The sequence below is a fragment of the Sabethes cyaneus genome, chromosome 1, assembly GCF_943734655.1.
Source record: "Sabethes cyaneus chromosome 1, idSabCyanKW18_F2, whole genome shotgun sequence".
Classification (NCBI taxonomy): Eukaryota; Metazoa; Arthropoda; class Insecta; order Diptera; family Culicidae; genus Sabethes; species Sabethes cyaneus.
Window position 1 is genome coordinate 80,844,814 of NC_071353.1, and position 25,095 is coordinate 80,869,908.

Below are 25,095 nucleotides of genomic sequence, written 5' to 3' on the forward strand. Positions count from 1 at the left end.
TTGTGGGTTCGAATCCGGTTATAATCTCAGATTACAGCTTGGTTCGACTCATGCACCTTCCAGCATTGGACAAAAGGTAGGAGTAAAAATGACTACTTGTCAAGCATAGCTACCAATACCCCCCCCCCCCTTCCTTTCCGCTCTTCCCCTCCTTCACCAAAAAATTTCATTTCTTTCTCCTACCGTCCCTTCATCAATTGTAGAACCATCGTTTCAAAAAGAGTGTTGTGGGTTCAAATCCGGTTATAATCTCAGATTATAGCTTGGTTCGACCCATGCACCTTCCAGCATTGGACAAAAGGTAGGAGTCACAACGACAACTTGTTAAGCGTAGCTACCTATTACCCCCCCTTTCCTTTCCACTCTTTCTCCTCCATTCCCAAAAAAATCCTTCTTCATTACTTTCCCTTACCGTCCCTTCATCAATTATAGAACCATCGTTTAAAAAAAATGGTATTTCACTCCTAAATTTACTCGAAACTTTGAAGTAATTTCGAAACTTGAATATGGCTTTATTAACACTTCATTGCCCTATGGGAAAAACTAACCTAAAAACGAACGAAATTCAGAAACTGCCTGCCTACTGACAAAATATAAGTGATCTTATGTAGAATTTTCCGGCAAATCTCATGGTGCCCACCCCTTCCCTAATTGTCATCGGAAAGTATCAAGTTTTGTTAATTTTCAACTATTTTTAGCAACATTTAAACTTATTGGACTACACCAGAACATATTTTTCGAAAATAAAGCTTGGAACAATACTCTTTGATTCCACGAACTTCTTTGCATAATATAATTGGGTTTTTAAGTTCTGTTTTTTAAAGTCTTGCCTGTTAAAGTCCATTAAGTTAAAATATTGTTAAAAATACGAGAAAATCAGTAAAACTTGGAACTTTTCGATGACAATTAGGGAAGAGGTGGGCACCACGCGATTCGCCGGAAATTTTTACATAAGATCACTTATTTATAGCTGACAGGCCGTTTCTGAATTACATTCGTTTTTAAGGTAGTAGGTATAGGGCAATGAAGTGTTAATAAAACCATTTTCAAGTTTCGAAATTACTTCGAAGTTTGTAATAATTTCAGGAGTGAAATACCACATTAGTCGACATAGCAATACATTATAATGCACAAATAACTAGCACAATTAAATAATAAAACTATAAAGATTTGTACGAATTTGTTAAATTTATTTAAATATATACAAAAGTATTCAGAACATGAAAATTTATTGTGTTGATCTATGTTAAAAATGCATCTTTTTCATTAAAATACATTATTCAGTCATGATAATGTCCGGAAGCTTCAGATAGAATTATGCATGTCCCAGATATTCAAAACGCCATATCTCTCAAACCACCAATATTGTTTTTTCTAGTTGAGTGATTCTTATGTAGAATTTTCTGGTGAACATTTTAAGCATATTTATTTGAAAATAAAATTGGGGGTGTTTTGAGATACAATTAGCATTTTTCGTTTTTAATTGGAAAAAAAACTATCAAGATATACAGCCCTAAGGGTTGTACGAAAGGGTGACGTAGGACTGTATCAGATCATTACATCAAGGACTAATGTAAACTGAATTTCTTGCATATGCATGTTTATAAGAATCTGTTAATTGAATTTTTAAAAGAGAAGAGCGAAATATTCAAATTCAATTCTTTGTTGAATACAATGGCCGCTTGGAAAATACGTGGACAGGGGTTTATAAGTCTAAGGCCTGTAACCAATGAGACATAGAGATTTCTTTAAAAAATCACTTGTGTGCATCATAAAAGTTGAAATGGTTGACGTGCCATTCGAATGTCCTTCTCTTTTGACATGCATGGCAACAAGCACATAAGCTAGCAGCGTCGATTCACTGTCTTTTGCTTCAAAAAGATTTTACTAGTTTACTTTCACAGCTTACCGTAGCAAGCGGTATCAGAAAATATGTCTCATACGTAAACATTTCTGTTTTATTTGTATGATAGTTCTTATCCTCAAACCATCATAAAATAAATTCATGCCGACAATAATCCCCCATGCCAAATTTCGTTCCATTTGCTTGATTAGTTCTTGAGTAATGAGGAAATTTGTATATTATTTGTATGAGCCCCACTCTTAAAGAGGGGAGCTGTCTCAATTCACCATAGAAAAAATTCCTACCTTCTGAAACCTACCTTGAACCTGAATTTGGTTCAATTTGCTTAATTAGTTCTCGAGTTTTGAGGAGATTTGTCTTTCATTTGAATAGGAAAAAAGGAAGTAGCGCCGCTGTTAGGGGGATTGATCAATTGGCTTAAAACTTTGGGAAATTGGTTGTGGGGTCGGAATGAATAATTATACCAACTTTGGTTGAAATCGCTGATGATCGAATCCAAACCTTGTATACGTTTGAGATGGAATGACCCCTATAGGCTTACGTATTACATTTGGCTTGATGTAAAAATATATCTATAAAAACGGGTTAGGCTATTAACGTTTTATTTGATGGAATATATCTGATTTTTGTTTACGTCGAGTGTGAGATTAATTTTTTCGTTGTGTGTATGGCGTTGTGTAATCCTAATATCTTTGGCTTGCAAAAGAGAAGATACTTACCACTTTTTCTTATATAACTATCAGCAAAAGCTAAACATGTCACAGCCTCATTACTAGAATTCTCTAGACTAGACAATGACGATGATCGTGATCTGGAGAATGTGTTGTCCAGTTTATCTGAAACAAATAAATATAGTTTAAATACTATTTTTAAATGAAATACAATCAAGGAAATATAATGTGTCAGCAATAAGAACTGAAAAGCTATCTTCAAAGAAATTATGAAAAGTAAAGCATAGGGTGCTACATTCTGTTTACGAAACTTGACCTTCTGTTTTTTTGTGAAAGACTTCGCAGTCAGCTGTTAGCGCACAAAAGAAATGTGGGGATAGTGTCACTAGCGCGCCCAAAACATAGAAAGTTAGCCACCCAGCCTTTTAGAAGAATGTTTTGGCCTGGAAAACAGAGTAGGGGAAAGATGTCTACACTTTTTTACAAAAATTTTATAATTTTCTTAATGATAGTTACCAACGAGCTCTTCAATCCATTTGAAAGGTTCTAGTTATCTAAAAACAAGCCTCAGTAGTTTTAATTATAGGCTACATTAATTATAACTATAAATGTGAAGGTGTCATTTTGTCTTACTGTTCCCCAAAGGCAGATTTCACCCACTTGTGTGCCAATGGATCAAAATTTAAAACTGCATGTTTTAACCCATATTATAGTGGATATGAAACAGTATCTATTCAATCTTCGCGGCGTATTTTAAAAGTGTGTTTACTGAGGTTACCGGTAATATCAGGGAATTGCTCAGCGATAATGATGAGGCGCCGTATCAACTGCCCGAAGCTTGTGTGGAACGCGGTATCTGCAAACTCGATGCCAATAAATCAGCAGGTCCAGATACGCTATCGAACAAAATTCTGAAAGAATTTCGGCAGGAATTTGTAACCCCTCTAAAAAGCTTGTTTAACGCGTCATTGGCTTCCGGTCACTTCCCAGGAATCTGGAAGATTTCGCACGTCATTCCGATACATAAAAAAGGGGCCAAAGGTGATGTAGAAAACTACCGTGGAGTTGCTATTCAATCGGCTATTCCGAAGCTTTTCGAGTCGCTGGTATATGGCCTTCTTTACGATAATGTAGCTAACCGTGTTTCTCCTGTACAGCACGGATTCTTGAAGAAGAAGTCAGTGGTCACGAATCTTTGCGAGTTCACCTCGGTGGTCACGGATTGCATCGCAAGTGGTTTACAAATGGATTGCATATACACCGATATGAGCAAAGCATTTGATGCTGTTAGTATTAATAGTATCTTAGAAGCAGTAGAAGACTTTGGCATCCGAGGCTCGCGATATAACTGGTTGAGGTCGTATCTTAAAAATAGAACTCAATTTGTAAAACTGCGCGGCAACAAATCCGGTTCGTTTACAGTGCAATCAGGAGTACCACAAGGTAGCCACTTAGGACCTTTATTATTTGTAATATTAATGAACAAATTACCTGAAGTTATTTCACACGCAACCGTTTTAACTTATGCCGATGACGTGAAAATCTTTTTTCCCATTAAGACAATGGATGACTGCCTGAAGTTGCAGCTTGATTTAGAGCATTTTGGGAGATTCTGTGACAGTTGCGGATTAAAAGTTAATACGAACAAGTGTTCAGTGATGACATTCACTAGGAAAGTTAGCCCTGTGATCTTCGACTACGTTCACCGAGGTAGTACTATCCCGCGTGTAGAATATGTACGTGACCTAGGGGTAACATTCGATAGGTCGCTTTCTTTTGTTAGACACATCGACAACGTGATTAACGAGAGCCTGAAACTTTTTGCGCTTGTAAGGAGGTTCGGCCGTGACCTCGATGATCCGTATGCAATACTGGCAATCTATAAAGGTCTCGTCAGAAGCAAACTGGATTTCGCTAGCGTTATTTGGCGTCCGCAGTATGTAACGCATATTCAACGCATCGAGAGAATCCAGAAGAGATTTGTAAGGTTTGCTCTCAGGAATCTTGGATGGAACGGAGAAGAGCTAGCACCTTACCATGACCTCTGTTGTTTGGTGGACATTGACACGATACACTCGAGGCATAAGACAGCAGATATCGTGTTCTTCACGAACATACTCTCAGGACGAACAGCTAGCCAACCATTGACCATGAGATTAATTTTCAACAATAGCCCAGTGACACTTCGACGACGTAGAATCTTCGATCCGCCGTTTCGTTCTAGGAACTACTCACAGCATGAACCCACTTCCCGTTTCATGAACGCCTTTAACGAGCTTCAGCAAATTATAACCACTGACATGAGCGCAAATACCACTAAACATAGGCTTAGGTTATACTACAGAGGACAACTGCTTTAGTGATTGTATTTTTATTTAATATTTAACTTGTTCCTATATGTAGAATTTGTCCAATAATTGTTCGTAAATTAGTCTTAAGAAAGGATAACGGGCTCATAGCCTATATTCAAATACAAATACAAATACAAATACAAATACAAATACAAATACAAATACAAATACAAATACAAATACAAATACAAATACAAATACAAATACAAACTCTAAATGAAACATTATTCTCATTAGAATTACATGCAAAACGTTTATTAAATTAGTACATTAAGGTACACAAATGGTAAACATATTTTTACCTTTGTTGTACTACATATAACAAAGGTTTAAAAATTGGTCGAAAAACACGAAGTTGATCCGAGGCCCGGAGGGCCGAGCCACATATACCAATCGATAAGGTTCGACGAATTTAGCAATGTCTGTGTGTGTGTGTGTGTGTGTGTGTGTGTGTGTGTGTGTGTGTGTGTGTGTGTGTGTGTGTGTGTGTGTGTGTGTGTGTGTGTGTGTGTGTGTGTGTGTGTGTGTGTGTGTGTGTGTGTGTGTGTGTGTGTGTGTGTGTGTGTGTGTGTGTGTGTGTGTGTGTGTGTGTGTGTGTGTGTGTGTGTGTGTGTGTGTGTGTGTGTGTGTGTGTGTGTGTGTGTGTGTGTGTGTGTGTGTGTGTGTGTGTGTGTGTGTGTGTGTGTGTGTGTGTGTGTGTGTGTGTGTGTGTGTGTGTGTGTGTGTGTGTGTGTGTGTGTGTGTGTGTGTGTGTGTGTGTGTGTGTGTGTGTGTGTGTGTGTGTGTGTGTGTGTGTGTGTGTGTGTGTGTGTGTGTGTGTGTGTGTGTGTGTGTGTGTGTGTGTGTGTGTGTGTGTGTGTGTGTGTGTGTGTGTGTGTGTATGTGTGTATGTATGTATGTATGTGCGGGGCGCAACCTTTCCAGCGCCTGTTTCTCGGAGATGGCTGAACCGATTTGTTCGCTATTACTTTTGTTTGAAAGGTATTATTGCCTAGTATATCACTATTGAATTGCTTCGAGGTCCGACATTTCGTTTAAAAGTTATAAGTAAAAAAGTGAAAATTGTGTGATACGATTTTCTCCGGAACCGAATGACCGATTTCAACGATTTTGGTATCGAATGAAAGCTCTTGTTAACGCTAAATTTTTCGGGTAAATTTTATCGAAAACAAACAAGTAGTTTACAAGTTTTACTTAAAAAACCTGTTTGGCAAGGTAATAATTATTGCCTGTTTCTTAGAGATGACTGAACCGATTTAGGCGCTATTAGTCTCATTTGAAAGGTAGCATAACCTAATAGATCACTATCGATTTGTTTTTTGATTGGACGTTTAATTTGAAAGTTATGAGCAATTGAATACAACACATTAAAATTTACAATAATTTATAACGATTTCATCTAAGATGATTTATCTAATTTGAATTATTTTGACATCAAATTAGAGATTTTAATGCTGCAAATATATCTGCAAAATTTCAGAAGAATCGGTTTTGCCGATCAAAAGATATTAACCCTCCAACACGCGCGCCAACTTTTGTAATACGGTTACTCGCGCGCACAATGGCCCAAAGCCAAAAAGACATGCGCACTAGAGTTTTGACTGGGAAAACTTGGTTTTAGGTTTATGGAACCTTCGGAAGAGTTTCTTGAAATTGAAAGCTCTATCGTCTGGTGGAATTTCAATTTTGATTAATCCCCCTAAAAGTGAAATATAAAAATTATTTTTCTTCAGTTTCAATATAACATTGATGTGTTCTGCAAAGTTTTAGAGCATTTCATTACAAGAAATTTTGTTGAATACAGTAATCTTCTATCTATTCAGCGAAGATAGCAAAATCTTATTTATTGTATATGAATTTGTAAAATCAGTTTTTCTATTTTAGCTCTTTTTGTAATTATTGTATGACTTGTTCATGTGCTACAAAATTGTACAAATAGTAAAAATACACAACTTTGCTGAAAATAGCATACCTTTATGTTTGCTTGTTTAGGAACCGTAGAACTTTGATAATAAAAAATACCCAAATTTTGCCCCCGAATTACTAGACTACCAGCAGACGGATACATTTTAAATATTTTACATTTGCTGATAGTTTTGCTGCATACAGAACCATTTTTCCATATGAAGAAATGAGAGAAAATTCCAGTTGGGGTCAATTGCGGTACACCTCACATGCTGACTGCTTCGTTTCTGTGATGTCAGTTTATGCTGATCTATTTTCCCAACAATTTAAAATATTAATGCACTGAATAATTATGACATTTTGCTCATAACAAGGTAATTGAAGAATATATGCTAGTTAAACAGCGATTTGTAACTTTATAACAATATGGCATTCAAAAGCCTACACGTGTTGTACAAAATGTGTGAGTAATTGAAGGTTAATAAAAATTGATGAAATTTATTGATAATATAATATTTCCACTTACAACTTGCTTTTATTTGCACTTACTCAAATTAGTAACAACCAACTTACCCTTTCTCAGTAATTTCATAAAAAAAGGAACTATCAAAATTTATAAGTGCTGCTATTTTGTTCAAATTTTGTAAACTTATTCAATTTCCAAAAATTTTATGAAAACCAACGCACTACGCAACGTTAACCAATAGATGAATTATGTTCCAAAGACGTGTCGATTTCTATCTCAAAGAGCAAGTAAGACCGTATAACAAAGGTTCCTTTCACCACTAGGTGGATTAAATCGGTTTTTTTAAATGCAGCGAAAATTGAAAAATTGAGATATCGAAAAGCGGCTACGTCACAATTTAGATAATTAATTTTTACACGTCAAAACAAAAATCAGCCAAATCGGTCCTCTAGATACTGAGATACACGCACCGTCGCTGAAAACATATGGTTTCGAGGAGAGCGTTTGAACTATTGTAGGTACAGCATTGCACTTCCCTTCAAGCGATCCCTCAGTTTTACTGTAAATTCTCAACGAGACCACGTACCGAAAAATACTCTGGGCTCAACATTTCTGAAGATAAAAGGTTCAATTCTGCCCAAGAAAAAAATATTCTACAAATTTATCAGTATATTACATACACATGCATATGTGTTGATGATAACTACCATTACCGCTCATAAATGCATAACAGTCCCATGTGAATTTCACCACTTTTGAGATAAGCCTAGGAATCATCTTTAAATTGTTCATGCTTTCAATATTTCAAACAGTAATGTTAAGTTTGCTCCCAAAATTTTGAACAAAATATCAAACTATGTCAGTCAACAGTCACAAGTTGACTGAAGTTTTTGGAGCGTCTTAGTAGAATACGAAACCTAAAAATAAAAAATAAGAGAACTTATCCAATTTAATTCTACTATGTGTATTTTATTCACGACAGATACGTATTTCGCCTACGATTTGCAGGTTTCCTCAGTGTCTGTGTTCGAAAACAGTACCGATAAGTTCTCTTATTTTTTATTTTTAAATCATAAGTTACAAAAAATGGCACAACAGTCTCAGTAGTGAAAATATAACAATAAGCAGCTGCTTTTAGGAAATGCCTGGACCGATTTGACTGAATAACTACCAAACGCAAAGTTTTGTGGCTTAGAAGAATTCTATTGAACAGAATTTGGATTGGATGTACGGTTCCGAAGATATGTCCGGAACAAGTTCCGGAATATATGAAACTTGAACATAGAAGCACCTTGAATCATAACAAACCCGTCATGCGACACCTCCAAGTACTCGAAATTGCACAACTAGACCATTGGTAGTTGTAAAAAATGTGCAAGAAAAACGGCCAGTTTCCAACTTAAACCAAACCCCAGAATGCGACCCCGCTATTATCTCAAAATAACAAATTACAAATAAAAGGGAGACATTTTTTGATTGCTTTCAAATATTATGCAAATTTATCAGTACACATACAGTACACAGTACATACACATGCATATGTATTGATGATAACTACCATAGTGAGTGTTATCATAAAGTTGAATTATGTTCCGAAGGCGTGTTGAATTCTATCTCAAATGACAAATGATATGGTATGACAAAGGTTCCTTTCACCAATAGGTGGATTAAATCGGGTTTTTTAATTTAATTTCATGAGCTAACTCCATTTATTGGTTTAATAGCATTATCTTCACTTTTCAACCATTTTGTAACAGTCACATTACGAAAATTGGCATTTTTTCCTAGCAACATTCTGGTTTCTCTACGCGACGTGGCGGTGGTGATGGACGACGAAACCTATCTCACCTTGGATGGCAACGACTGGCAGGGCACTTCGTATTTTACTTCCCCGCGAAGGATGTGAGCTCCAAGGTGAAGTTCATTTCACACACCAAAGTTCCTCAAGAAGGTGCTGCTGTGGCTGACAATCAGCTTAAAGGGGATGGCAAAGCCGCTTGTCTTTCGTTCCAGACTGGTCGTGAACGGGGAAATTTATAGTACGAAGTGCCTACCGAAAGTTTCGTCGTTCATCAAGAAACATCATAAGGGCGAAGACGCGGTGTTCTGGCTGGATCTGGCGTCGGCCCACTATTCGAAGCGATCGTTGGAGGAGTTGGAGCGGGTGAATATTGATGTGGCACCCAAGTCGGCGAACCCGCCCAACGTTCCCCAGCTGCGTCCCATCGAGAATTTCTAGGCAAACTTGAAGCGTTAGATCTACCCCAGCAATTTTGTTACGAGAACTGTTGAGTGTAATTCTAACACAGTGCTCCCTCGAACCGAATTGAGCCAACTGAGCTACAACAGTAGAGTATTCAAGTAACGTAGGTAGAATGAGCTGACAGAAGAAATGTCATGCATATTTCCGCTATTATATTATAAACAATCAAGAAGTTTATTCGTAGCAGTTTCATGGCGAAGGAAAAAAGTAATTAAAATCAATAGTACCATTTAGATAATTACATTATATATTTAGTTTTAGATTCACGAAATAGCACAGTTTAAGTGAGTTATCTTTGTTGCGGGATAAAATATATTTGGATACCAAATTGTGAGTTAAATTAAATTACGTCTAAGGCAATTATACAATAAAAATTTGTAGCTTTGCAGCTTCGAGCAATTCCTACCGTAAAAGCGGATTTAATTTGCTTCGAGGGATCCAAAAAAGACCCGCCAACAGAAACTCGAAGAATTTGCCGCCAAGATGCAACGATCTATGGTAAGGTAAACGCGATCAATGACGAGAGCTGCCCGAGCTTTGATCGAGGCTAACCTTCAAATGGAGAATGTACAGCACGAGGAGAGGATTGATTCCGAAGGTAGCTTTAGACCGGAGGTGCTTGAAGACGAAAGGGGTCACGAACATGATTGTCCGAATTGCGATCGTCCGAACGACGCAGAACAATACCTGGTCCAATGTACGCGTTGTAGTCGTTGGCATCGTTTTTCATGTGCGAATATACGTATAAAAAATGCGAATACCATACACGAGACAATCTACGTAACCAGCAGAAGGAAGATGGCGAAATATCTGTCGTACAAACCGAACCAGCTCTAGCCGAGTGTGCGTCTGGATCAACGAACAGAGACAAGCGACCGAAAAGACCGGTTTAGGTATTGTGAAAGGCATATCCGAGCTTGCTCCTACAGATCTAAACCCTCCAACGGACGCGAATCCGGTCGATACTCAGAGAACAGAATTAACATCCACTCTCTTTACGAAAGGAAAGCAAATCGGTGTAAACGATTTCAATGACAATATCGGAATAAGTGCTGTTGATTATGCGGACTGTCAATTGAAAAATGCTGATGTTGATGCAGGAGACGACTTGCGCTGCGATGCGATAAAACAGCAGCTTCCTACGGTGAACATTCAACCAAGCATAAAAAAATTTGATGAAGTGACCATAACAGTGCCCGCGAACGCAGCGGGTGAAGAAAAACCCACAGGTGGCGTATCATCTTTCGAACGCTGGTGTCGAGAGACCGGTACTCTTCGAACACAACAACAACAAAAGCAAGAAAATGAAAACCAGCAGAATCGAGAGCTTGCGTTGACGAAACAAGTGCATAAGCTAGAGGTGCAACGTGTAGAGCAGCAACAAAGAGCAGAAGCAGAAATGAGGCAACAGGAGCAACTCATGGAACAGCAGCAAGAATTATTTGAGGAGCAGAGACTGCAGCAAGCAGCAGAACGTGACGCAGAGTTACGTCGTTTACGTCGATTAGAGCAGGATTTCCAAAAGCAGAGCGAAGTACTACGGCAACGTGAAAAGCATATTTATTTTTAAGTGAAAAGCAGCTTGCGGACTTACACCACTCTGGTGCTAAAGCACAATCGATGGTGTCAAGGCCAGCACTGGACGAAAAGCTTGCAGTTTCAGAATCTAATTCTCCAATCATAGGCGACGATTGGTACCGTTCAGAGATACATCAAACAACATTTCGTAACCAAAGCTGCAAGTCTAAAGTCCACCCTATGACAGGTTCGGTAAGTGTCATTTATCCGGACAATCGTGCGATACCCATAAACTTTACCCCCTTATAAACCAACCCACAAAACGACTTTGAGATCGATACGCCATCTGGCGGTCGAACCGACGACACCGTCACTCTATCTTCACCCACCCACCACCCACCTGTGTCACACAATATTTCGCCCAACGTATTCCAGTTTCCATCGATGTTGTCAAATATGCCGAATTGTGGCTGTCGACCCACAAATATTGGTAGACCGTCTCTTCAACAGACAGCTGCCAGACAGGTAGTATCTAAAGAGCTACCGGTTTTTTCAGGTGATCCCCTAGATTGGCAGTTGTTCTTCAGTAGCTACCAGCATTCCACGAAAGCCTGCGGCTGTTTTGATTCCGAGAACTTGCTGAGATTTCAACGATGTCTGAAAGGCGGTGCAAGAGATGCAGTGAGCAGTTTTGTTTTACATCCCTCTACAGTGGCACAGGTTATTTCTACTATACACATGTTGTACAGACGCCCAGAACTAGTCGTACAATCAATGATTGCGAGAGTTAGAGAAACGCCGGCACCGAAACCACATCGATTAGATACCTTGTAACCAACGGTTACAACCGTGTTCTCAAAAGCCATGAATTACCTAAATAAAATTGTTATCAAATAGAGTAGGGCGGGGCATAAGTGCGATGTTTGAAGTTGTCATCAATTTTCGCGAGATATAAAGAAGAACAACAACAAAATATATTTTATAGTGATGCAGCTACTCAATGTCTTTACATTCAACTATAAATCATCTGGAATAATAGTGTTATTGAAAATAAATTCTTCATTCTTCTGAACAAGTGCCGATTCGCACTTTTACTCCACTAGCGGGGTAAAAGTTCGATTACCGCGGGGCAAAAGTGCGAAGCTCGAATCCATGAAATTAGCACAGCAGTAGCTAACAAAACCATATTATCGTCAATCTGCGGTATGTTTCGGTAAGGAATATTCTCAATTTACACCTTTCCTATTTTCCGCTGGTGTATTGCAGCCTCCGACAGATCGAAACTTTCCCAAACGTTTGTTTTATGTTTCATCAGCGGAAAAACATTGTTTTCCTTCGACCAACATCTGTAGAACACAGTTTTCTGCAGATCTTCCATTTCTAGTACCTGTAATATAGTGCCAAAAGCTGTATATAAGCTATACATTTTTGCCCCGTCCGTGAATCGCACCTTTACTCCGCTAGGCGCTTGACGGGGTTTGATTAAATTATGGAAAAGCGAAACTGTTATTTTCTTGATTCAAATAGAATTTCGTTTCGAAACAAAAATATTTTTAGGTTGTTATAAAAATTTCGTTTGAAACAAACGAATTTTTTCGCTCCGTGATAGAACTAGAACTCCTTTCCCCGAACAACCCCGTTGAGAATCGCAGCTATAACGCTGACGGACGAACAGCGTCGCCCGCAGTACCTTACAAGTCGCAAGGACTTGCGTAGTGTCGTCGTCCCGTCAGTAAAATGAGTTAGATTCTCGATCCATGAATCGAACTTTTACCCCGTCAATAAATCGAACTTTTGCCCCGCTAGGCGCTTGACGGGGTTTAATTAAATTATGAAAAAGCAACATATATTTTGTAAATTCTTCTCACCGCAATTTCAAGAGAGATATCTGAGTGATGTAAAACGCTGCTACAATTTGTGAATAAGTAATAACCTCCTGTTGATATCGTATTTGCCGTACAACGAAATATTACATCAAAACCGTTCTAAAATAACTTTTGCCCATAACTCAGCAACTATGATTCGTAAACAACAAATGTTTATGATGGATTTAAGCTGTCAAAGTACTCACCCATCCATGCCAATGTAGTCAATTTACTCGGAATCCGCACTGATAAATCATTGAATCGCACTTTTACCCGCATCGTACTTTTACCCCTCCTTACTCTATGTTCTTTCTTTAAATTTTCGATATGTTTGTTGACCCAATAAGCCACGTGCGATGTCGCCGCCACTATTCAGGCTCGTTTCCAATCCAGCGGTGGGATTGGCTACGAATGAACGAGTCTGGGTAGCGGGAGGGGATTGGGTCAGTTAACATAGTAGTGGGAGCGACTTGCATAAAAACAAACAAATATTATGTATAAATAATTAAAAAGGGCAACTGATGAGAAAAAGACAAATATTGAATTGTATAAACTTAGAATTAATAAAAATTAAAAAAATATATTTAAGAATACAAAAAAATTTAAGACGCGCCCAGTCACTCCCAAAAACATTAACATTTTTAGCATTAGGTTTTACTAACTACACAACGTTCTTGAAAATTGCCACAAGGGCCTAAACGCACAACGATAACAGTAGTGGTGCTATCGCTACTCCAATTGCGATGTAAAGTTTCCGGATCCATCTGGAGAGAGCGATGAGCGGAGCTATAAAAGGGAGTGGCAGCCAGATGGGCTGGTATTAGTAGATTAGACACTAGTGTGAGTCGGAACGTGGTAACGCGACGCGGTCGATCACAGTATCGACAGAATTTACAATCGGGCAGACATTCAGTGGTGGGGTTTTGCATCGCGGAGTGGTGGACTTAGGTCCTTATATCGTCGGCAGAAGATCAGATCATTTTACGCTAGAGATCGACCGCCTTGGCGAACGCCCGATATCGTTAGAAGCGGTGCTCCTCCCGGTTTATAAAACCCACTCTAAAAACGCGAATTAATCCACCTAGCGGCGTGACCTAGCTTTTCTACTGCCACAATAATCATATATATATATCAGTATAGGTATAGACTCGCAAACCGCTCGACGGATTTTGATGACACTTGGCACACACATTGCGTTTGATGTGAGGAATGTTGCTAGCATGGTTTGAGACCCCTCCCCCTCTAAAAGGGGGGGCTCCCATACAAATGGAACACAAATTTCTTCATAACTCGGGAACTAATCAAGCAAATGGAACCAAATTTGGCGTGTGAAAGTTTTTGGAGGCAGAAATTTTTTCTATGGTAGATTGAGAACCCTTCCTCCTCTAAGAGAGGGGGCTGCCTTACAAATAAAATACGAATTTCCCCATAACTCGACTATTAATCAAGCAAATGGAACCAAATTTGACATGTGGGGTTTCTAGAGACAGGATTGTTTTTCTATGGTTGTTTGAAACCCCTCCCCCTCTAGAAGGGGGGGGGCTCCCATACAAATGGAACACAAATTTCTTCATAACTCGGGAACTAATCAAGCAAACGGAACCAAATTTGGCGTGTGAAAGTTTTTGGAGGCAGAAATTTTTTCTATGGTAGATTGAGAACCCTTCCTCCTCTAAGAGAGGGGGCTCCCTTACAAATAAAATACAAATTTCCCCATAACTCGACTATTAATCAAGCAAATGGAACCAAATTTGACATGTGGGGTTTCTAGAGACAGGATTGTTTTTCTATGGTTGTTTGAAACCCCTCCCCCTCTAGAAGGGGGGGGGGGGGGGCTCCCATACAAATGAAACACAAATTTCTTTATAACTCGGGAACTAATCAAGCAAATGGTACCAAATTTGGCATGTGAATGTTTTTGGAGGTAGATTTTTTTCTCTATGGTAGATTGATAAGCCTCCTTCTTCTAAGAGGGGGGCTCCCATGCAAATAAAACACAAATTTCCCCATAACTCGGCTATTAATCAAGGAAATGGAACCAAATTTGGCATGTGAAGGTTTTTGGAGATAGAATTTTTTTTTGTTACACATTCCCATAAAACACATAAAACACAAATTTTCCATAACTCGACTATTAATCAAGCACATGAATTTGGGGGTTACTGGAGGCAGCATTTTTTTCTATGGCGTATTGAGATTCCTCTCCCCTCTGGAAGAGGGCAGGGCTCTCATACAAATTAAACAGAATTTTTTGCAATATTCAAAAAGTAATCGAACTCGCGAGTGTTGCCGTCCATAGTAAAATATAAGATAAATTTGGAACAAAATTGTTAAGAATAAATCGGTGAAGCCTAGATAATGGGTCAAATTAAATAAAAGTAAGGCCATTACAAATATTTTAAAAATTTTTTGTCCTTCCGGTGTTGGGCCACTGAAGGGGGGGGGGGGAAGAAAAAAAACAAAGAGAATTTTTTAATCGAGCAAAACAAAATATTGGTTTTAGGCATTTTTACTTTAAGTTTAAACGTGAAAATCAAATCTAATCTTGCTTTTAATATATACGTTATTATTTTCCATGCAAAAATCTACGAAAAAAGACAAAAACGAAAGAAAAAATTTTCGGCCATTTTTCGCAAATTCCATTGTTCGAATTTCCATTTCTATTTCATGCTAGAAGCGTTAACTCAACTCGTACACTCATTTTTCGAGTTTTTCAGGCTGTAGAACCGACAGAGAATGGATTTTATGCAAAAAATTAACTCATATCCTACAAATTATTTTTTTGCCCCCCGATTTTTCAAGCCAATCTCCAAGGGAGGGGTGACAAAAACTTTTAAAATGATTTGCAATGGCCTAAGATAATATACTTATTTTAAAAAGAAAATTGAAGAGAAAAATTGTTGAAATGAAAATATGAAGAAAATAATGTTGAGGTTACACTAAGTTTATGGTTTCTGATAAATTTTCAACTGATTTCAATCGAACTGCACTGATGTTTTATTACGATTTTGCCAACATTACCATTTTAAGGGTTGGTAATAAAACCCAAATTATTACGTTGGGCTACTCGAGTCACAAATACTGATGCGTTGGATTAGAAATTTGCAGAATGAATGAGGAATATCTTGGTTTGCCAAAAGAAAGCTCTTGGTTGCAAGATTACAATTAAGCAAATCTAAGCATTATGCATGTACCCCCTTTTAGAATGGCGTAGCAACGCGCGCCGGGTCCTCTAGTATATATATATATATATATATATATATATATATATATATATATATATATATATATATATATATATATATATATATATATATATATATATATATATATATATATATATATATATATATATATATATATATATATATATATATATATATATATATATATATATATATATATATATATATATATAAAAGACTATCATTACATTGCTTATCATTACATGATCGAGTTGGTAGAAAGATGTGTGAGTGTATTTAGTAAAGCCTTTTCATTTTTATATAATTTTATATCACAAGTGTGGAGACCTCCCAGCTAGCACCAACTCGTATATCAATGTTCGAAAACTATCGTAAATATCTCCTAACAAACTCGAAATCGTAACTAAAGCTGGATAAAGTGGGATCAAGTTGATTTTTTGTCGTATTTAATGATAATGACTGACATACATACGATATTCAGCACAGAATCGTAGAGTAGTACGGAGCGACTCGCGCTTAATCGGATATTATCGTATATAAATACTTATATAGTCGTAACGCTCAAAATTATTCGTAATCACATATATCGCCTCCAAAATAGTACGGATATGCCAATTTTGCGCATGAAATACGATTTATTTAGCATGTATATCTGTACGTAATGCTGATTTTTACCTTTTTTATACATATGAAAATGCTAGCTGGGTTTGCATCACTGTGAGGGGTCATGCTATTAATTGTTTAAAAACGCGGAAACTATTTGGTAAAATTATGAATGCGCATTTTATTTTGGTGTAAAACAAGCTAATTCATAATTGTGTAGAATGTAAAAGCAATCTTATTGATATACTGTCATACTCGATGATTCATCACAAAAACAGCATTACCTAGGCATGTTTTTCACATATATTGCAAAAAACTTCAAAATACAAAACAGGGGTAGAATGCATCACAGCGGGATCGAACAGGTATAAAATATTTTTAATTTGCAGTACATCTTTTGTTTCGGATTATTTATTAAAAATGTAGCAATATTATGTATTGTATAGGACTAAGAATTTGCCTTTAACCTAATTGTACATTGTTTAACTTACAATATTTCATCACACATCAATTGGAGAAAAGTAGATGATTAAATTTTATTGCCAATTATGTTGAGATATGAATCCATTGTTTCCCAGCAAACCAGCGTACACTGAGAAAACTTTTCGTATAGGTTCTATGTGTTTCACACATAGATTTTATCCATGTGCCAAGTAAATTAACTTTATGTGCCAAACAGTTACCATTTATGTGTTCTTAAAATTTACCATTAAAATTTGCACATACTATTCATATGCATATAATTTTCATGTGTACTTCTGGGCGGATTGTGTTTATGTGTGGCACATAATAATGATAAGGATTTTCATATGGAAATTTTCCATTAGTTATGTGCGGATTATTTTGACTGTATGTAACCAACGCTATAACGAACGCTTCCGCCATTTCGACAACTAGGCTGTCGAAATGGCGGAAGCGTTCGTTATAGCGTTTGTTACATTAGGAGTTTATACAATACGTTATTGAATGTAAATTTTTTAGTTGCTTTTAACGCCTATCTGGGCAAACTTGGTGCGTTTTGTCCACGGTCTTTGGCGTTCTGCCTCACATAATGATTTTGACTCTTGTCAAAAATTGTCAAAAATAACAAAAAAATACTGGTTTTTGTTAGGAAATTTCACCACGAGTAAGTGTAAAAACCCGATTTAATTCACCTTGTGGTGAAAGGAACCTTTGTTACACCATCTTATATGTCATTTGGTATGGGCATTTCCAGCTCAAATATTATTTTTGCTTTGTATTTGAATTTGTAATTTTCATAAAACTGACAGAGTCAAATTATATACGTATCACTTTGAACTAAATTCTTATATAAACTGTTTCTTAGGCCCAGCCGTTCTCAAGTTATTCAGATGTGAAATCTCAAAATTATCTATTGGAGTCAACACATGCAAAGTATCCGATAACCGTGTAATCGACTTTGACGGATTTGAACCAAATTTTGTCAGATTGTTCATTTTAGGTCAGAAAGCATAAATCTGAAATTTGGTGCCGATTGATACCTCCATTAGTGGTACGATTAGTAGTAGTACCTCCTTTTTAAAAAAAGACCCGTTTTATCAAACCTTTTTATTTTTTACTTACAGATAAACCTGGAAATCTCGACCAACATGTCAAAAGGTCCAATGTGCAAATGAGAGATTCTCTTTGCGTTTCTTCTCTTATGCTTATTACGGCGGCGTAAATACATTTCAACCCAATTATTCTAAAGGATAAGCTTTCCAATAACACCAGTAACCGTTTCATGCAAAATAGACGCATTCAAGAGCATTATGCCGCTGTAATAACCGTAAGAGACGAGTCGCAAAGAGAATCTCTCATTTGCACATTGGACCTTTTGGAATGCTGCTCGTCAAATATTAGGTTTAGAAAGAAACTATTTTCACATTCAAATTCCAATTACAATCGAAAATAGTCGAGTAGAAACTGGCTTTTTTTAGCGTTTTGAGCTGGAAATGATCATAAAAAAATCGACACGTTTTGCCTTTCTACTATATAAATATATAGTATAAAGGTATAGAAATCACTTGGAAAACCGGAAATGGAAAGAAGGTCCTGCGGGCCGAATGTCATATACCATTCGACTCAGTTTCGAAAACTGAGCATTTTCTGTGTGTGTGTATGTATGTGTGTGTGTGTGTGTATGTAACGCTTTCAATCTCACTCACTTTTCTCGGAGATGGCTGTACCGATTTTAATGTTCTTAGTGTCAAATGAAAGGTCTAGGTATCCCATTGGTCGCTAATGAATTTCATACTGATCGGACTTTTAGTTCAAAAGTTATGTATAAAAATACGAAAAATATGGGACTTCATTATCTCATAGATCCCTTAACCGATTTGAACAAAATTGATTGCATATGAAAGAGGAGCCTTACAAACCCTCAACTTCCAAATTTCATGACGATTGGACTTGTAGTTTGAAAGTTACATAAAGAAATGTGAAAAAATAGTATTTAAAACCTATTTTTGTAACATTTAAGAATTAATTCAATGAAACACATTACACATTTTATTATTATTTGAAAATTACTGCTAAAATCTATCAAACGAAACCGAGTTATTGAAAATCGGACGGTTCATTCAAAAGTTATTCAAACTTCAACACTTAAGCACCGTATACTAAACCGTTAAAACGTGTGAAATCAAAACATCAATCAAATGTTGATTGTATTCAATGTGTGCAATGTATGTATGTATGTATGTATGTATGTATGTATGTATGTATGTATGTATGTATGTATGTATGTATGTATGTATGTATGTATGTATGTATGTATGTATGTATGTATGTATGTATGTATGTATGTATGTATGTATGTATGTATGTATGTATGTATGTATGTATGTATGTATGTATGTATGTATGTATGTATGTATGTATGTATGTATGTATGTATGTATGTATGTATGTATGTATGTATGTATGTATGTATGTATGTATGTATGTATGTATGTATGTATGTATGTATGTATGTATGTATGTATGTATGTATGTATGTATGTATGTATGTATGTATGTATGTATGTATGTATGTATGTATGTATGTATGTATGTATGTATGTATGTATGTATGTATGTATGTATGTATGTATGTATGTATGTATGTATGTATGTATGTGTGTATGTATGTATGTATGTATGTATGTATGTATGTCTGTATGTGATGACAATTTGCAATGAAATTCAAGAAAAGTGAGAAACATGTCAACAGTCTGAAGTTTTTGAAGCCTCTTAGTGGAATACGAACTCTGAAATAAAAGAAAAAAAAAATTTACCTACTAAACTGCCCATGGATGCATAGTTGACGTAAAAACCAAAATGACCAAAATGTACTTTTTCGGTCCTACGCACTCTTAACTATGTTGTTCACATGCCCAATACTCAAACAACATATGTTTGTTCGAAAATATTCGAGAAATTTAGGAAAATTGAGTTACTCTGCTCAATGTTGCAGAAATTCATCGAATCGAGTATTCATGAGGCTTTCAATAACGGCAGTACTCGAGCAAGTGAATGTAGTGGTTTGCGTCTTGAGTGAAGCTTTGCGTGCATACATTGGGTAACGCACGAATTCTTCAACTTAATTCCCGAACTTACACGAATCCACGCATACAAGTTCGGCTTATGTACGATTCATCAGTAATCTTCGATGCTTGCTCGTAATAAAGTTTGCCGTTCATTCGCGATTCTTCGCTTGATGTCCCATGTAGGTATTCGTTCATAAATATTCGCAGTGAACCATTCGCGATGAATATGGCGAATTGTGGTACATACTGGAGCGGCATTGCTCGACAAGAAACGCTAAAGTTAATCATTTTCATCATCTAATTAATGACAAGCCGCGTTGCGATTTTTTAATTTCAATTTGAAAATTCCAATTTCTAATTTAAAATTTGCCATAGCATATCAATCGAAAAAGAAAACAGCACGCTTTACCCGTAATAATTATTTTTAGGTGCTTCGCATCTAAATTAATTTTGTAGTGAGGTGCGGAATTCATGCATTAGTTTCAGAAAGCGAGAATGTTAGTATAATATTAGGATGGAATTAGTCGTCATCGATTCTGCAAATTTAAAAACCAAAATTAAAACAATAATTTTGTTCACGAAAATATATTTGCTGTGTTCAGATTGGCAAGAAGAATGCAGTGAATATATTTTTATAAACAGTACCACGCTTTTGGGACCAACAACTGCTTCTGAAATTGGGCTCTCCGACGAAAAGTTAATGACTGCTAGTTTCCCGTTAACATTAAAATATTAACATGCGTCATATTTCTTTTAACATGCATCATGTAACTTTTAATATGCGTCGTGTAACATCTAATATGTATTATGTAACTTTTAACTTTTAAAAGGGTACATATTTGTTATATGTTACATACTCCTTAGGTGCGAAACAGCATACTATTAGTACTACTTACATGTTGCATGTTACAACTTACATGTTAGATATCAATTAAAATTATACAATCATTTCATTTTCATTTTAGAAATTCAATATCAACAGCGTCTTAGTGATATTGATATTAAATGTCAATCATTGCCGATTACAATACACAGCGCTGCTTTGTGTGAAAAGGGTTGAGCTTATAAATACAAAAGCAAAAGTCGCGTCCCAGGTCGTTTGCACCCTTGGTATATATATCACTATCTGATCAATCGATATTGTTGATGACATCAACTAGACCAATTTTGTCTTTTTTGTTAATCGCTACTAAAAAATATCATTGCAAAAAACGAGCGCTAGTCAATCAAAAAAGTTTGATGCCAAAAATGGCTGCTTCCAAAACTGGAAACGCACGGAAAATTCCAAATCAGCGTAGGAGTCTAAAATTATTTATGCGCTAAAAATTCCGATTCGTTTCCACAAATTACATAATTAGAAATTGCTTTAGAAATAGAATAAAATTTATTTACATTTAAGTTAGAAAAAACTAGCCAACTAACCATACGCGCTGCCGAGTAAGCTGGCACGCAACGAGCATATTTTGTTATTCTTTACGAATGCCTCACAACGAATGATATACCTACTCTTCATAGCGCATCTTCGCCGGTTATTCGTCAACCAACTCATCCAGTAACACTTGCTTCGAAAAGTGATCGAATGATGTGGCTAAAAGTAAAGCAAGATTCAACGAATGAATGCATGCAAGTAACCTATCGAAAGACAACCATTCGTTCAGTGCTTATTTACGAGCTTGACAGATTGCGTGCAATGAACATTAGTGTGTGCAATCTTCCTGGCATAACTAATATCGTTCATATTCATGAATATATTCACCGATCTGCAACCTCTGCTATTGGTTTCACGTAATGCTAATGGTTGACGTAATTTCCTGCATAATCAATCAGCATAGTAACCTATTTGTTTTTGTAGCTTTACGCCAAGTTATGGGAATAATCGTTCAAAAAACAGTCTGTTTATTCATATAAACTGGCGTTCGCATTTTTTAAACACAATAAATGAGGAATGAATCATGAAACCCCATCAGTCCTCTTTTGATTAATAAACTCTACTAAATAGACAGATTATTCGTTTGAAAAAGTTTAGGGCAAAGATTATATGGCTTTAAACGTTTTGCCTTTCTACTATATAAATATATAGTATAAAGGTATAGAAATCACTTGGAAAACCGGAAATGGAAAGAAGGTCCTGCGGGCCGAATGTTATATACCATTCGACTCAGTTTCGAAAACTGAGCATTTTCTGTGTGTGTGTGTATGTGTGTGTGTGTGTGTGTGTGTGTGTGTGTGTGTGTGTGTGTGTGTGTGTGTGTGTGTGTGTGTGTGTGTGTGTGTGTGTGTGTGTGTGTGTGTGTGTGTGTGTGTGTGTGTGTGTGTGTGTGTGTGTGTGTGTGTGTGTGTGTGTGTGTGTGTGTGTGTGTGTGTGTGTGTGTGTGTGTGTGTGTGTGTGTGTGTGTGTGTGTGTGTGTGTGTGTGTGTGTGTGTGTGTGTGTGTGTGTGTGTGTGTGTGTGTGTGTGTGTGTGTGTGTGTGTGTGTGTGTGTGTGTGTGTGTGTGTGTGTGTGTGTGTGTGTGTGTGTGTGTGTGTGTGTGTGTGTGTGTGTGTGTGTGTGTGTGTGTGTGTGTGTGTGTGTGTGTGTGTGTGTGTGTGTGTGTGTGTGTGTGTGTGTGTGTGTGTGTGTATGTAGCACTTTTAATCTCACTCACTTTTCTCGGAGATGGCTGGACCGATTTAAAGTGCTTAGTGTCAAATGAAAGGTCTAGGTGTCCCATAGGTCGCTATTGAATTTCATACTGATCGAACTTTTAGTTCAAAAGTTATGTATAAAAATACGAAAAATATGGGGCTTCATTATCTCATAGGTCCTTTAACCGATTTGAACCAATGATTGCATATGAAAGAGGAGCCTTGCAAACCCTTAACTTCCGAATTTCATGACGATTGGGCTTGTAGTTTGAAAGTTACATAAGAAAATGTGAAAAAATTGTATTTAAAACATATTTTTGTAACATATAAGCATTAATTCAATGAAAAGCATCGCCAGATTTATTATCGTTTGAAAATTACTGTTGAGATCTATCAAACGAAACCGAGTTATTGAAAATCGGACGATTCATTCAAAAGTTATTCAAACTTTAACACTTAAGCATCGTATATTGAACCGTTAAAACGTGTAAAATCAAAACATTTCAATTAAATGTTGATTGTATTTAAATGTGTGTGATGTATGTGTGTATGTATGTATGTGTGTGCTTATGTATGTATGTATGTATGTATGTGTGTGCTTATGTATGTATGTATGTATGTATGTATATATGTATGTATGTATGTATGTATGTATGTATGTATGTATGTATGTATGTATGTATGTATGTATGTATGTATGTATGTATGTATGTATGTATGTATGTATGTATGTATGTATGTATGTATGTATGTATGTATGTATGTATGTATGTATGTATGTATGTATGTATGTATGTATGTATGTATGTATGTATGTATGTATGTATGTATGTATGTATGTATGTGTGTATGTGTGTATGTATGTATATGTGTGTTTGTGATGACGATTTGCAATTTTGAAATTTGCATTGAAATTCAAGGAGAGTGTGAAACATGTCAATTGTCTGAAGTTTTCGAAGCCTCTCGAAGGAAGCCTTCGAAGGAATGTGGAATACGAACTCTGAAATTAAAGAAAAGAAAAAACTAGTATTTTTCGACTGAGATGTAATTATCGAATGATTGGGATTTTGGCCGTTCAGTCATTAAATTTTAGTAGACGTTATATTTGCCTTTTTACGCCAACGCCCTGATGAAGATCCAAATCCGGGTCGAAACGTTGGCGTAAAAAGGCAAATATAACGTCTACTAAAATTTAATGACTGAACGGCCAAAATCCCAATCATTCGAAAAGAAAAAACTTTTTCCGACTAAATTCCACTATTTAAAATTTATTCGCGACAGATACGTATACACTTCAAAATAAGACACTGATGAAGCCTGCACGTTGTATGCGTGTCGCCTATGTTGCCAAAATCGAAACCGTGCCAAAATCGAGACCCTTTTTGATATGACAAAATTGAATGTAAATGCATTGGAAATTAACTAAATGTTATTAATCAACGATTGACAAAATCGAACCATGCCAAAAACCGAACCATGCCAAATTCGAAATCCCACTGTAGTGGGATTCAATCGGAAAAAGTTTTTTCTTTTCTTTAATTTCAGATTTCGATTGTCATTTTCTTCACTTGCTGTAACTCGCAATTAGACAAGAAAAGCAAAAAGCGAAGAAAAGCAGTTAATTTAAGCATTTAGATATAGTGGTGTATAGGATTTAATATACTAATGGATTGATTTTTCCAGATAAACTTTTATAAATTGCAAACAATTTTTGCGCATCAATAGATGCTGTTTCCAATCAATAGATACTAGAGCTTAGAAATTTTATATAAAAATAGGAGCAAAACATTGTACGGTAGTAATTTTGTACGATTTGTTTTCGTTAGTAACACTTTAAAAGACAGAAATCTTATGTCATGCATCATATTTCAATAAATAAATCGAATTGACAAGCACTGAAAATCACATCGATCATATTCCCCATTCTCAAGCATGTTTATGGCACAGCTTTTGCACTATTCGACCTCATTTTGTTTTCCTAACCCTCTAACGGGATACATTGTAAAAACGATACGATCAAGCTAATGACTATCTTTTCATGAAAGTACATTCAAAAGTAGCTTAAGTTTGGATTTTCATGCAAAAATAATTATCTGAAGGAGCGTCAGCTAAGAAATATTTCCATTTCTCTTTTTTTATATCTAATGCTCTATTCAGTTATTTTTTCTAATTCAGATATATTGCAAAATTGAAGCCATGCAAACTAATAGTAAAATTTTGAGATCAAC

At 36.4% G+C, this 25,095-nt stretch overlaps 1 protein-coding gene across 4 annotated transcripts in view; it reads right to left on the minus strand.

Annotated features, from left to right (window-relative positions):
• Positions 1 to 25,095, minus strand: part of LOC128732919 (syntaxin-binding protein 5) — a 1,693,445-nt gene that overhangs the window by 776,709 nt on the left and 891,641 nt on the right. For all 4 annotated transcript variants that reach the window (XM_053826374.1, XM_053826375.1, XM_053826373.1 and 1 more), the window contains one exon: positions 2,584 to 2,700. In XM_053826374.1, the coding sequence (XP_053682349.1) occupies positions 2,584 to 2,700 (117 nt within the window). The remainder of the gene's footprint in view (positions 1 to 2,583; positions 2,701 to 25,095) is intronic.